The sequence below is a fragment of the Aulonocara stuartgranti genome (assembly GCF_965226115.1).
Source record: "Aulonocara stuartgranti genome assembly, chromosome: 15".
NCBI lineage: Eukaryota > Metazoa > Chordata > Actinopteri > Cichliformes > Cichlidae > Aulonocara > Aulonocara stuartgranti.
In genome coordinates, this window is record NC_138951.1 from 21,483,158 (window position 1) to 21,495,288 (window position 12,131).

The 12,131-nt window shown below is 42.2% G+C and overlaps 1 protein-coding gene and 1 long non-coding RNA gene across 2 annotated transcripts; one reads left to right on the top strand and one right to left on the bottom strand.

Annotated features, from left to right (window-relative positions):
• Positions 1 to 203: 203 nt before the first annotated feature.
• LOC309689731 (calcineurin B homologous protein 1-like) lies at positions 204 to 821 on the top strand (the record flags this gene model as incomplete). Its single annotated transcript, XM_082506354.1, has 1 exon — positions 204 to 821. One exon carries the CDS (start codon positions 204 to 206, stop codon positions 813 to 815), a length of 612 nt encoding a protein of 203 aa, XP_082362480.1. The 3' UTR covers positions 816 to 821.
• Positions 822 to 1,077: 256 nt separating this feature from the next.
• LOC309688940 lies at positions 1,078 to 2,774 on the bottom strand. Its single transcript, XR_014271206.1, has 3 exons — positions 2,699 to 2,774; positions 1,629 to 1,964; positions 1,078 to 1,501 (listed from the first exon to the last, which is right to left on the bottom strand). It is a non-coding gene; the product is annotated as an uncharacterized lncRNA (long non-coding RNA).
• Between the last annotated feature and the right edge of the window lie 9,357 nt (positions 2,775 to 12,131).

A 12,131-nucleotide genomic window follows, 5' to 3' on the forward strand; every position in this document is an offset into this window, starting at 1 on the left:
ACATTCTCTGCTGATAGGTGAAGGTACATTCTCTGCTGATAGACGTCCACGCCTCGAAGGAAGTCGATCCACGGATTAGGCCCTGGAAACCGTTTCCTTCAGTTAGTTAGCTTTTTTGCTAACTTTAATAGAGACACTTGGAGAGCTTGCGCAAGACGCCTTAGCGAATCATCTCAATTGTAAAGTTCCGTTAACATCTCACCATGGGATCCATAGTGTCCAGATTACTCAGCAGATTACTCAGAGAAGAGGAAATTGAGGACATTGAAGAAATTAAGAAGGAAACTGGCTTTTCCCACAGGAAGATCACTCACCTGTACAGACGTTTCACCAGCCTGGATAAAGGGGGAAACGGCACCCTCAGTCGAGATGATTTCCATAGAATCCCCGAGTTGGCCATCAACCCTCTGGGAGATATAATCACCAACGGATTCTTTCCTGAGGGAGAGGACCAGGTAAATTTCCGGGGCTTCGTGCGGACCCTGGCTCACTTCAGACCAATCGACCAAGACAACGAGAAGAACAAGAACCCCTCAGCTACAGAGCCCCTGAACAGCAGAACAAACAAGCTGCTTTTTGCTTTCCGTCTATATGACCTGGACAGAGATGGCAAGATCTCCCGAGATGAGCTCCTGCAGGTCTTGCGGATGATTGTTGGAGTCAACGTTTCAGATGAAGAACTCGGCAGCATTGCTGATAGGACCATCCAGGAGGCTGACACAAACGGAGATGGCTGCATTTCCTTCAATGAGTTTATTAAGGTCATGGAAAAGGTGGATGTGGAACAGATGATGAGCAGCTGGTTCCTGCGATAAAGTTTCATTATTGTTATCATTTTTTTTTTGTAATTTGTTTGTGATAAAGTTGTATGAAAGAGTTAGGATAGAAAGTGTTACACAAGTTATTTGAATTTTGCTATTTAAACTATTTTGTACATTTTGTAAAGCATCTCGTACCTCTGCTTTATTGCTGTTGATGCCAAAGAAACACATCAATACATACATCTACATTCAATGCTGGCATTTACAACTTTTAAGGTGATTTTAGACCTTGTGATTATGTTTGTTTGTTTGTTCACCTAAATGAAAAAAGAAGACTCAGTGGCCCTTTCACTAATAAATTGTCTGTATAAATTGTCTGTCAGTTAAAACTTTAAGTTGTTAAAATAAGCAAATAATGTGAAGTTACTTTCAAAATTTTATCATAATCATTAAAATCTCTCCTCCTTTCTTACCTGATGAATGAGGGCTGAAGGTAAAAAGCTGCTCTTTGCCATCTTCTGTTGTTACGTTACACTTAAAGTCAGAGTTAGATATGTGACTGTATAAAGAATTTACAAAAGTCACAGTAGCAGAGCAGGACGACTGTAATGTTTTTATGTTTGAGTAATCTCTATTCAGACCTTCACTGTAATGGATCCACTTCACTTTGTGTTCACAATGTCCATGTACCTGCACAGAGCAGTTTAAAGTCACCTGATCCCTGCTCTTCTGTTCAGTCACTGGTGAAGATAAACGCAAGAAGAATTAAAAAGTATGAATACATTTCTTTTCACTAAATGTAATGTTTTATGATGTTGCTCTAACAACACAGTTTGAACTTCAACATATTGTGGTGTAAATACTCACTGATGACATCAGACAGATAAACCACAGCATCTGGACCTTGCTGTTTCCCTGGATTGCCTCTAAACTGTCTGCAGGTGTAACGACCAACATCCTCAGCTGTGACCTTCTTTATAACCAGTGAACATTCTGCTGTAACACTCAGTCTGTCTGATTTGACTGTTTCTTTGATTTGTCCAAGATTAACCAGCTCTACTGCTGCTTTTCCTCTTGAATCAGTGAAGAGCCAGGTGGTAGTGTCACAGCTGTGATGGTTTTTGATCATGTTTTCACAAGGCAAAGTGACTTTATCTCCATCTCTGACAGTGAAGGAGAGTGAAAGATCTCCACTTAGATCTCCTGAGAATATAACAGAAAAAAAAAACAATAGTTGTCTGAACGGAGACGATTTACATTCTTATTACAAAAGAACTAACAAAAAACTTGATTTGGGTTGTCAAACAAAAGCACAGCTCTCTTGGATTTCAAAATAAAGTAAAACTCAAAAGAAGAAAAAAAATCTCTTACGTGTTACATGTATCCTTACCTTCAAACTGAAGCACAAATATAAAAAAAACACAGACCTTGTAATACATCTAGATACACGGAGAGCTTCCTTTAATTAGTGAATCATAATGTCCTCATAAAGACTTTCAGCTTACTCTTAACAACCAGTTCAAAACAAGTTCAGCTGATTTGCTCCACAAAGACTCCAAAGGAGGAATATAAAAATAAATGCAGAAAGCAAACAGAAAGTATCACAGCATAAAAGCTAAAGTAGGTAAAAGAAAATTGATGTAGAAATTACACCTAATAATTGAGACAAAACAAGAGTTTGGTGACTATTGTAACTGAACATACTTATCAATATCAGACGTCTATCATTAAGACAGTGAATTATTCAAAACTACTTCATGCATCTGTTAATCTTAACAATAATCTATTCAGTAAGTTAGATGCTGATAAAGTGTTACAGTAGGAAGAGGTTTTCAAAGCTAATTAATTTTCATATCTGAAAATGTGTGTTTGAAATTTGTTGTTGAGATTAAGTAAAATAGCAAAAAGGTTTTAGTTGTAAATAAAGGTTTCCTTACCTGAAAAAAGAAGCAACAGAAACAGAGAAATGTTGAAGAATTTGTGTTCAATCATCACGTTTTGTTCTGGTTTTCCTTCTCATTTTGTCACATCTATAACTGGCAAACTCTGTTGTACTTGTCAAAGACACATGCCTATCTAGTTTACTTCCTGTCTCCTCCTCATTCAGGCTGTGGTCATTTTCAATGTTATGGTTATTTCTTGTATTTATTTTTTAATGTAGATCATATGAATTCCCTCAGTTTTTCAAATGTGTAGACCCCTTCTCAACCAAACTGACACTGCAGTCTTACTAATTTTGGTGGAGGTAAATAAGAGTAATTTTATAGGATATTAAATAATGTGTTGTAGAGTTTTATCTCCACTAAAGCCACAGCACACTTCCTGTCCACTGCCATATATCAAAGTATGTATTTGTACCAATTGTCTTGTGCAAACTCATATTGCTTGTTCAGTGTTTAACAGAATCCATGTTGGTGATGGTAAGCAAGACTTTGCTCTTAATGATTTAGCTTGTTTAATTCATTTTTAATGAGCAGCAGCAGAGCGGGGGAGGTGTTATCCACAAATGACCAGAATAAACATAAGTGGGAATATTTTGTATTTTAGATTGCTTTACTTTCTTGCAACCTAAAAAAATGTATTTAGTTCTCAGGTCCTAGTTGCTTTGGCTTTATTCCTCCCTTAGTGTAAAAGCTAGTTCTGTTCATGTGGATGCAGTGGCAGGTTTTCACATTTTCAGTGCCACTCATTCAAGTGACTGCTTTAGTCTCATCCTTTCCCCATCCTTATAACACTGGATTTGCATAATGACTGAAACTAGCACCCCTGTTTACCTTTCTCATTTCCTGTCTTATTTTGTTGAGCATGTGTTTGTATAGGAATTTCTTTTACTTATGTATTAATCACATTATTTTATTGTATAATGCCTTGGTGCCACTGGATTTTAACATGTCTGACACCCATACTGTAAGACAAATGGTGGAGGTGTTGTAAGGAAGTGTGAAGTATCTTGGTGTCCACATCTCCTCAGACCTGACATGGGCTGCCCACATTCAGGTCCAGACCAAAAAGGCTAGGCAGCGCCTGTATCACCTACGACAACTGAGGAAGTTCAGGGTCTCTCCAAAGATCCTCAGGATTTTCTATACAGGCGCTGTGGAGAGCATCCTCACACAGAACATGACATCGTGGTTTGGGAACAGCTGTGTGAAGGACCAAAAAGCTCTCCAGAGAGTGATCCGTACAGCAGAACGCTGCTGCAGGATTGCTCTCCCCCCGCTTCAGGACACCTACACCAGGAGATGCCGGACTAGAGCAGCGCAGATACTGAAGGACCCGTCCCATCCTGGCAACAAACTGTTCCAACTTCTGCAATCTGGTAGAAGGTTCCGCATCTTCCGGGCAAGGACAGAGAGACTCAAGAGGAGCTTCTATCCCCAAGCCATCCGTGCCCTAAACACACACACCCGCCCTCTCACATCATCTCACATCATCTATAATTGACTGAGACAGGACTCTTCCAGACACTAAACCAAGGCACAATGTACATTTCAATTCCTTTAATTTTAAATATGTTTATATTGTCTATCCTGTAAAATAGTCAGATGTCTATTCATATTAATGTACAGAATTCACCTGCTTGCTGCTACTACTGCACATTCACCCAATGTATATATCTATATATAATGTTCTTCCTCTACATCCCCCCCCCCCAATTTTTGCACATGTCGAGGAGCGTGTCAGGCTACATTTCACTGTGTGTTATACTTGTATAACTATGCATGTGACAAATAAAGAACCTTGAACCTTGAACCTTGAAGGGAGTGTGAACCTTAATGTGTGAAACAGCTGTGTACTGCCTTTTGTTCCTGAAGAAGGTATTTAACTGAGAGCCATGCTAGGCTCAGTGAGACTCTGCTGACCTGCCCCGCGGTCATGTAGGCTCTCCACAAGCTTGGTTTTCTGTTCTTTGTGTGTTTGGATTAAAGAATGTTAGCTACCGCTCACCGCTCGTCTGCAGGCTTTATTTAAATGGAAAACCTCCACAACATGTTCCATGTGTGCATTGTCTTGGGTTTTGCTTCCTTTGTTCCTTTGTTTTCCTTTACTCCAAAGTGACCTTATCTCCGTCTCTGACAGTAAAGGAAAGAGAAAGATCTACTAAGAATATGCCAGAGAAGTAGAAATGTCACCATTACTTTTCAGAGTGCAGATTAATGACATACTTAAGCAGAGAGAGTTTGAATTTGGATGTTTATTTTTTCATCTTTTGGACTGCAACAATTTTAATTTGCTTTGCTTAAAGAAACATCACTGGCATCTTATTTACATAAAGAACACTCATTTATGAAAAAATAAAATATGAAAAAAAAGTTCTTCATTTTCTATTGTATTGTTTTTTTAAACCAGTTAGTGTATGTGTCTATTTGGTAGCTTAGTTTCTTGCAATTATTATACAGCACCCCCTTCTGGACAACAGTAATTGTTACAAAAATAAATGAAGCTGGTTGTTACATGGGGAACTTCAGCCTAACATCTTCCATTATACACTCCAGTAGACATAAAACTAATAACAAAACAGTGATGTTGATTGAAAAGTGTGTATCCAAAACAAAAGCCAAACTTTTATTGGGGCAAGGAAAAAACCAACAGGGACCAGATAACAATATCCATCAAACAAAGCTGAATATACAACAGGAAATCTCATAAGCAGACAGACAGTAAGCATCGAACAGAATGAGTGGTTACACCCACAGGAAATGAAAGGGAAACAAACACTGCCGCAACTAATCGATTAAGCAAGTATACACTCCAGCAGCAACGTGTGTTTAAATACACAACAGGTAATGAAGGAAGGTAAACTAGATGGGAAAACAAACACTGCTGCGACTAATCAAGGAGGCAAATACAAAGGAAGTGAAATTTATTAGAAAGTGCAGGCAACAAAAATAAAACTGTAAATAAAAGAGAACAATCCAAAAAAGACAGAACAGAAAATATAATAGAAAATATAATATATAAATCTAAATAATATAATATCCAATATAATTCCAAACTGAAAACACTGTTGTTGGGTTTCCTATTGTTGTATTTTGTCTATACACCCTTGTGGTTAAAAAAACACCTAAGGTCCAAAAACGTTTGCAGGTTCAGGGAAAGTTCATTAGTCCTGGTTAAAGTAATATACTTGGGTATGGTTGTGGTCATGACTGTAACTTTACTGAACAACTGTTTTCACTGACTTCACAGATGACAATAAGCTTGTCATGTAATGAAATAAATGTATTTGTTCAATGTTATTGATCTGATCAAGGTCTAAATAATCCAACACTAAACTTTGATCGGAGCAGGTGCTTAAATCTGTTCAACACTGACCTGTGCTGTTATTTACTTTTTTGGGCCACTCTCCAAGTCAGTCAATGGGAAAAACATCCACCGTCCACCTTTTCCACCATGTGTCACTTTGCACTTCAAAATCTCCAACAATTGTTGGATTGGTAAATATGATCAGATGTTGTAAAGGTCACACTAGCTGAGCAGGTAGACTGTGATATCCACACGCCATTGTCATTGTTATATAGTCATTTCACAGTGTATTTGTATTCTTCATATGTGGACACAGAGCAGTTTAATGTCACTGTGTGTGTAGCCTGTGTGTCCTTTAGATATTCTAAACTTGCAGTGGATATTGTCTCCTTTCACTTTAACTCTCATATGTATGTGTCCTGATTTATGATCAATCTCAGGTGTCTTGAACTGAATTTCTTCATTTAGATAAGTTTAAGATAAGAGATAAGATAAGATAGAACTTTATTAATCCCTCGGGTGGGTTCCTCTGGGAAATTCGACTTCCAAAGAAAAGCACAGCAACGACCGAAGTTACAGTTACAAAAAGAGAATTGTTATATATATACACACACACACACACACACACACACACACACACACACACACACACACACACACACATATATAAATACAGAGACAAATATAAATAAAATATACAAAGGGGATAAATAGAATAAATAGGAATAAAAAAAATAAAAATACAAGTGAATTGCACATTTCAAGTATTGAGTCTATTGCACCGTTGACTATTTACAAAAGTATTGCACAAAAGGTATTGCACAGTGAGGTGAAGAGGCACTACAGCTTAGTTGTTCCCCCCTCCTTTGTCCTCCTGTTTCCCCTCCCTCTCCCCTCCAGAGAGGAGTTAAACAGTCTGATGGCGTGTGGGACAAAGGAGTTTTTAAGTCTGTTAGTTCTTGTCTTGGGGAGAAGCAACCTGTCACTGAACAGACTCTTCTGATTGTTTATGGCCGTGTGCAGAGGATGCCCAGCATTGTTCATAATGTCCAGCAGTTTCTTTAATGTCCTTTTCTCTGCCACTGTCACCAGAGTGTCCAGCTTCATGCCGACCACAGAGCTAGCCCTCCTGATCAGTTTCTCCAGCCTGGATGAGTCCTTCTTTGCTGTGCTGCTCCCCCAGCACACCACAGCATAGAAAAGTACTCCAGCAACCACCGACTGGTAAAACATCCTCAGGAGCTTCCTGCAGATGTTTTTTTTTTTTTTTTTTTTTTTTTTTTTTTTCTGCCTGTCCCATTTGGTTCTTTAGCCATCAGAATTGTTGTCTGAAGACCAACAAGGATACCCAATGGATTTACTTTGCCAAATGGATCATCGTAGCATTGCCGTATTGGTCCATTTGGTCGATCTTTGTTTTTATTATTTATTATATTTTATTTTCAGATGTTACAGACGGGACAGACATGAGTGAGGGATAGGAAAGGAAGAAAGAAAGAGGAAGGAAAGGAAAAACAGAAGGGGAGAGGGACAGTGAGAAAGGGGGGGAGAAAAAAAATAAAAATCTCCTGGATCACCTGTTGAGAGAAAAATAGAAAACAAGCAAAAAAAACAAAGCAACATACTAAACACAACACCATCGCATTAATCTAGCTAAGTGTAAACAGCAGTAAATACTAAATATTCAATGTTGTTGTGCAGCACGCAGGACAGATGTGCTTCGAAGTAGCGGCCAAGAAAGGTGTAATTTGGGTCTACGAGCAGTGAACACCCGTGTGTACACCTGTGTGGATCAGCATGCTTGTATTCCAAAGGTTTCTCCATGTAACGATCTGCTAGGGAGTGTGGGGGGGCCACAGCCCCGTCCTCCAGGGTGTGAAGCGGGTATGGAGGAGGTCAAACTCTCGACATCCAGAGGCCCCCAGAACACAAGAGACCATGGAAGACCAACAGAGGGGCAGCCGCGGAGCAGAAGCCAGGGGGAGTTGCAGTGACGCGCCCATGAGCTCCGCCGGCCCCCAGCTGCGCCTGAGTGACCGAGCCCCAGGCCGAGAGGCCGGGGGCACCCCACCTCCGAAGGGGCCCGAGCGAGCCCCAGGCTCCAGGCCCCGATAAGCAGCCGCCAAGGAGTGAGCCGGTGTGTACCTGGACGCCCACCCCCAGACACAAAGAACCACCAACGCACCGACACCTGAGGGAGTCCGCCACCGGCAGGGGAAGTGGTGGGGGGAGATAGGCCTCCAAACCTTGGAGGGCCTGAGGTGTCCCCAGAGAGGTGGCGTCTGATACCCAACCTGACATATAGACACAGACATACAGGCACACACAGACACAAACATTCATTCCCACCCTCATGCTCTCATGTGCACTTACTCCACACTCAACCAACGTGGAGACAGACATAAAGAGACGCTGTACACACGATCACACTCCCCAAGCGTACTCTACAAACCGGGTCTAGGTACCCTTGCCCCTGGAGGGGGGAACTGCACCCAGACCCAGGTGGTGTTACCCTTTTCCCTGCGGTGGGGAGAGGCAGACCACCCCGACTCCGTAGCAGCAGGGAGGCCCCACACCCCAGACCGCAGTCGGACGGCCAACTCCTCCTAGTCCTCCCGCTCCAGCAGGCCGCAGAGAACGGGGGTGGGAGAAGATTCCAAACCTCCCTCCACCTGCTCATTGTAATGTTGATGCATGTGTGTTCTAAGGTGCAATTAAAACCCAGGAGGGCATGGAGCTACCTGCCAAGGAGCAGCAGGTAAGCGCATGGTCCCTCCTGCTAGCCCTCAATGTCTAAGTGTATTTAAAATTGAGAGGTGGGCAACGACGCCAGGGGTGAGGTGTACACCCTGATGGTAATTTGGACTCCGTGATTGTTCCCACCCCCAAGATCCTAAATGTATGTGTAATGAGAGTGTGAATAATGTGAATGTCTAAGTTGTGGGATAAAATTGAGGCAGAGGCAGCCAGAAGGGGACGGGGGGGGGGGGGGGGGGGGTAGCCTCCTCCGCACCCTGGTGACATACCCCTACTCCAAGGCCTGCATGTGTGGGTGGTTGTGGTGGAGCGGGAAGAGGGAGGCAGCTGGAGATGGGGAGGGAAGGAAGGGAGGGGCAGGTAACCCCTCCCTGGGGCCAGCTCCCCCGCTGACCCCAGTAGGCACTCCCATACTCCGCGACCCGCCAGGGAAAGGGGGCTCAGGCCCAACCAGACCGGGGCCCAGTGCAGCAGCGCCCCCCGGCCCCACAGAGCCCGGGACAGTCCACCCAACCCCACCACAGAGAAAACTGCACCCACCCCACCATCCACTCATCTTCCAGACTACATAAGACAGTAAACGCCCAGGCTGAGATCTTCCTCCACCTCTCCTGTATCTCCCCCTCCTGCAGAGAGAGTTCCTGAAGAGAGGAGAGCTCCTGCAAGATGTGACCATCTCCCCCACCAGTTGAAGAGCCCCCCAGGTGGCTCGACGCACCGGCGGCACCCTGCTCCAGGGCCGGGCCCCCATGCACCCACCCGCCCACAACCCCGGCAACACACCAACCAGGACCCAAGCCCCCAAGGCCCGGCCCGGGCCCCGGCCCAGAGTCCGCCCATCCCGGACCCACCCAGGGCCAGCCGGGCTACCAGGTCAGTAACCCACGTCCATCAGCACAGACCCTCCCCTAGCCCCCCTGCACGCAGCCGAGAGGAAACAGTCACCTGAGAGCCAACAGAGCCCCTAACCGGACATGACCGCTACCCCGGGTTGAGCCCCCCAAGGAAGTTGCCTCCGGGGAACCCCCCGACGCCCCAAGCCTGTCCCTACCCCCACACCGATCACAACAGTGAAGGCGGGACCAAACTATGACCCCCCACCCCCACTAGGTGATGGAGCTGATAAAAGGAGCCCAGAGCAATTGATCTGATGTGGTGGCAGAGGCTGTATCAAGACTAATGTAATCTAATAGATAATTTCTATATTGGTTAGAATTAAGATTATTTTTATTTTTCCAGTTCATGAGGACTGTTTTCTTGGCTATGCATAGGGCAGTGAAAATCATATGGGCTATATTCTTTTCTGAAGTGACATTATCTAAGCTGCCCAGTAAACACACTAAGGGGGAAGTTGGAATGTTACATTTCAGACACTTTGATAAGTCTTCACATATCTCGCGCCAAAACTTTTGCACTGGTGAACAGAACCAAAGAGCGTGGATGTAATTGTCTGGTGTATTGCCTTGACAGTGTGAGCAGTTGTTGGAAGATGTAAAGCCCATCTTGAACATCTGATGACCTGTATAGTGCACTCTATGTAGTATTTTGTATTGTATTAATTGCAGACTGGGATTTTTAATTAATTTAAAGGTTTTTGAGCAAATCTGAGACCAGAAGTTTTGGTCTAAGCTGACTGATAAATCTGCTTCCCACTTTGCAATAGGAAGGGATATTGATTCATCTAATTTAGAAAGTGTTCTGTATATTTTAGATAATAATTTGGGGGATTTAAGAGTAAGAAAATGTGCCGCACTTAGTGGTGTTTGTAATTCAACTTGACTGAGGTTAAATTTTTTTTTTACTATGGATTTAATTTGTTGATATTCTAAAAATCTTGTCTTGTTGATCCCATATTGTGCAACTAGTCTGTCAAATGGAATAAATTCTGTTCCCTCTAATATATGTTCTAAGTATTTAATTCCTTTACAACTCCATTCTGGGAAATTAATCATATTATTGTTTTGTAATATGTCAGGGTTATTCCAGATAGGTGTACGTTTGCATGGGATTAATGAAGACTCCGTTATTTTTAGAAACTCCCACCATGCTGTCAGAGAAAAGCTGATGTTGATACTTTTAAAGCATTCATGTCTTTTGATGTTTGAGCTAATAAATGGTAGGTCTGAAATCTCTAGATCCTTGCATAGTGCCTGTTCAACATCTAGCCAAGGCTCAACTAAGAAGGTATGTTTTAACCATTCTGAGATGAACTGAAGCCTGTTGGCTAAGAAGTATTGATGAAAATTAGGCAGATCTAATCCTCCTCTATCCTTGGTTCTTTGTAGCGTTTTTAAGCTGATACGCGGGGGTTTATCTTTCCAAAGGAATTTGGAAATATATGAATCCAGAGATCTGAACCAATCTTGTGATGGTTTGTTAGGGATCATCAAAAATAAGTAATTTATTTTTGGCAAGATCATCATTTTTATAGTGGCGACCCTTCCCATGAGTGATATGGGTAAAGATTTCCATCTAGTCAGATCGCCTTCTACTTTCTTTAGAAGTGGGATGTGGTTTAGTTTAGTTAAGTCTGAAAGCTTAGGAGAGACATTAATACCTAAATATTTAATATTTCCGGATTGCAGTGAGGCAGAGGAAGAATTATGGAAGGAGCAGTTAATGGGGAGAACTGTAGATTTTGGCCAGTTAATTGAATAATCTGAAACTCTTGAAAACCAGTTTATTAGAGTAATTACCTCAGAGAGGTTGGTTTGTGTGTTTTGCAGAAAAAGCAACACATCATCCGCATAGAGACAGATTTTATGTTCTATGTTCTTACATTTTATGCCCTTAATTGTTGTAGCCTGTCTAAATGCTGCTGCTAGAGGTTCGATAAAAATTGCATCCCTGTCTGGTGCCCCTCAGGAGACAGAAGCTGGAGGATGTCTGGTCATTTGTTCTGATACGAGCTGTTGGGGAATTGTATAATATTCTTATCCAGTTTATGAAAGAGTTTCCAAAACCAAATTTGTGTAAAGTTGCGAATAAAAATTTCCAGTTAACTCTGTCAAATGCTTTTTCTGCATCTAGAGATAATATTATGGCTTCGATGTTTTTATCGTATGAGTAGTCTATTAAATTAAGTAATCTACGAGTGTTTGTTGAGGAGTGCCGACCTTTTATGAAACCAGTTTGGTCAGGATGAATTAAGAGGGGGGTCATTTTCTCTAATCTCTTTGAAAGAGCTTTGCAGATTATTTTAAGGTCTACATTTAAAAGAGAAATTGGACGATAGCTTGAGGGAAATACAGGGTCTTTCTGCAGATGTTTAAAGACCTCAGCCTCCTGAGGAAGTACAGTCGGCTTTGGGCTTTTTTATACAGGTGCTCTGTGTTGCATGACCAGTCCAGTTTATTGTCCACCCAC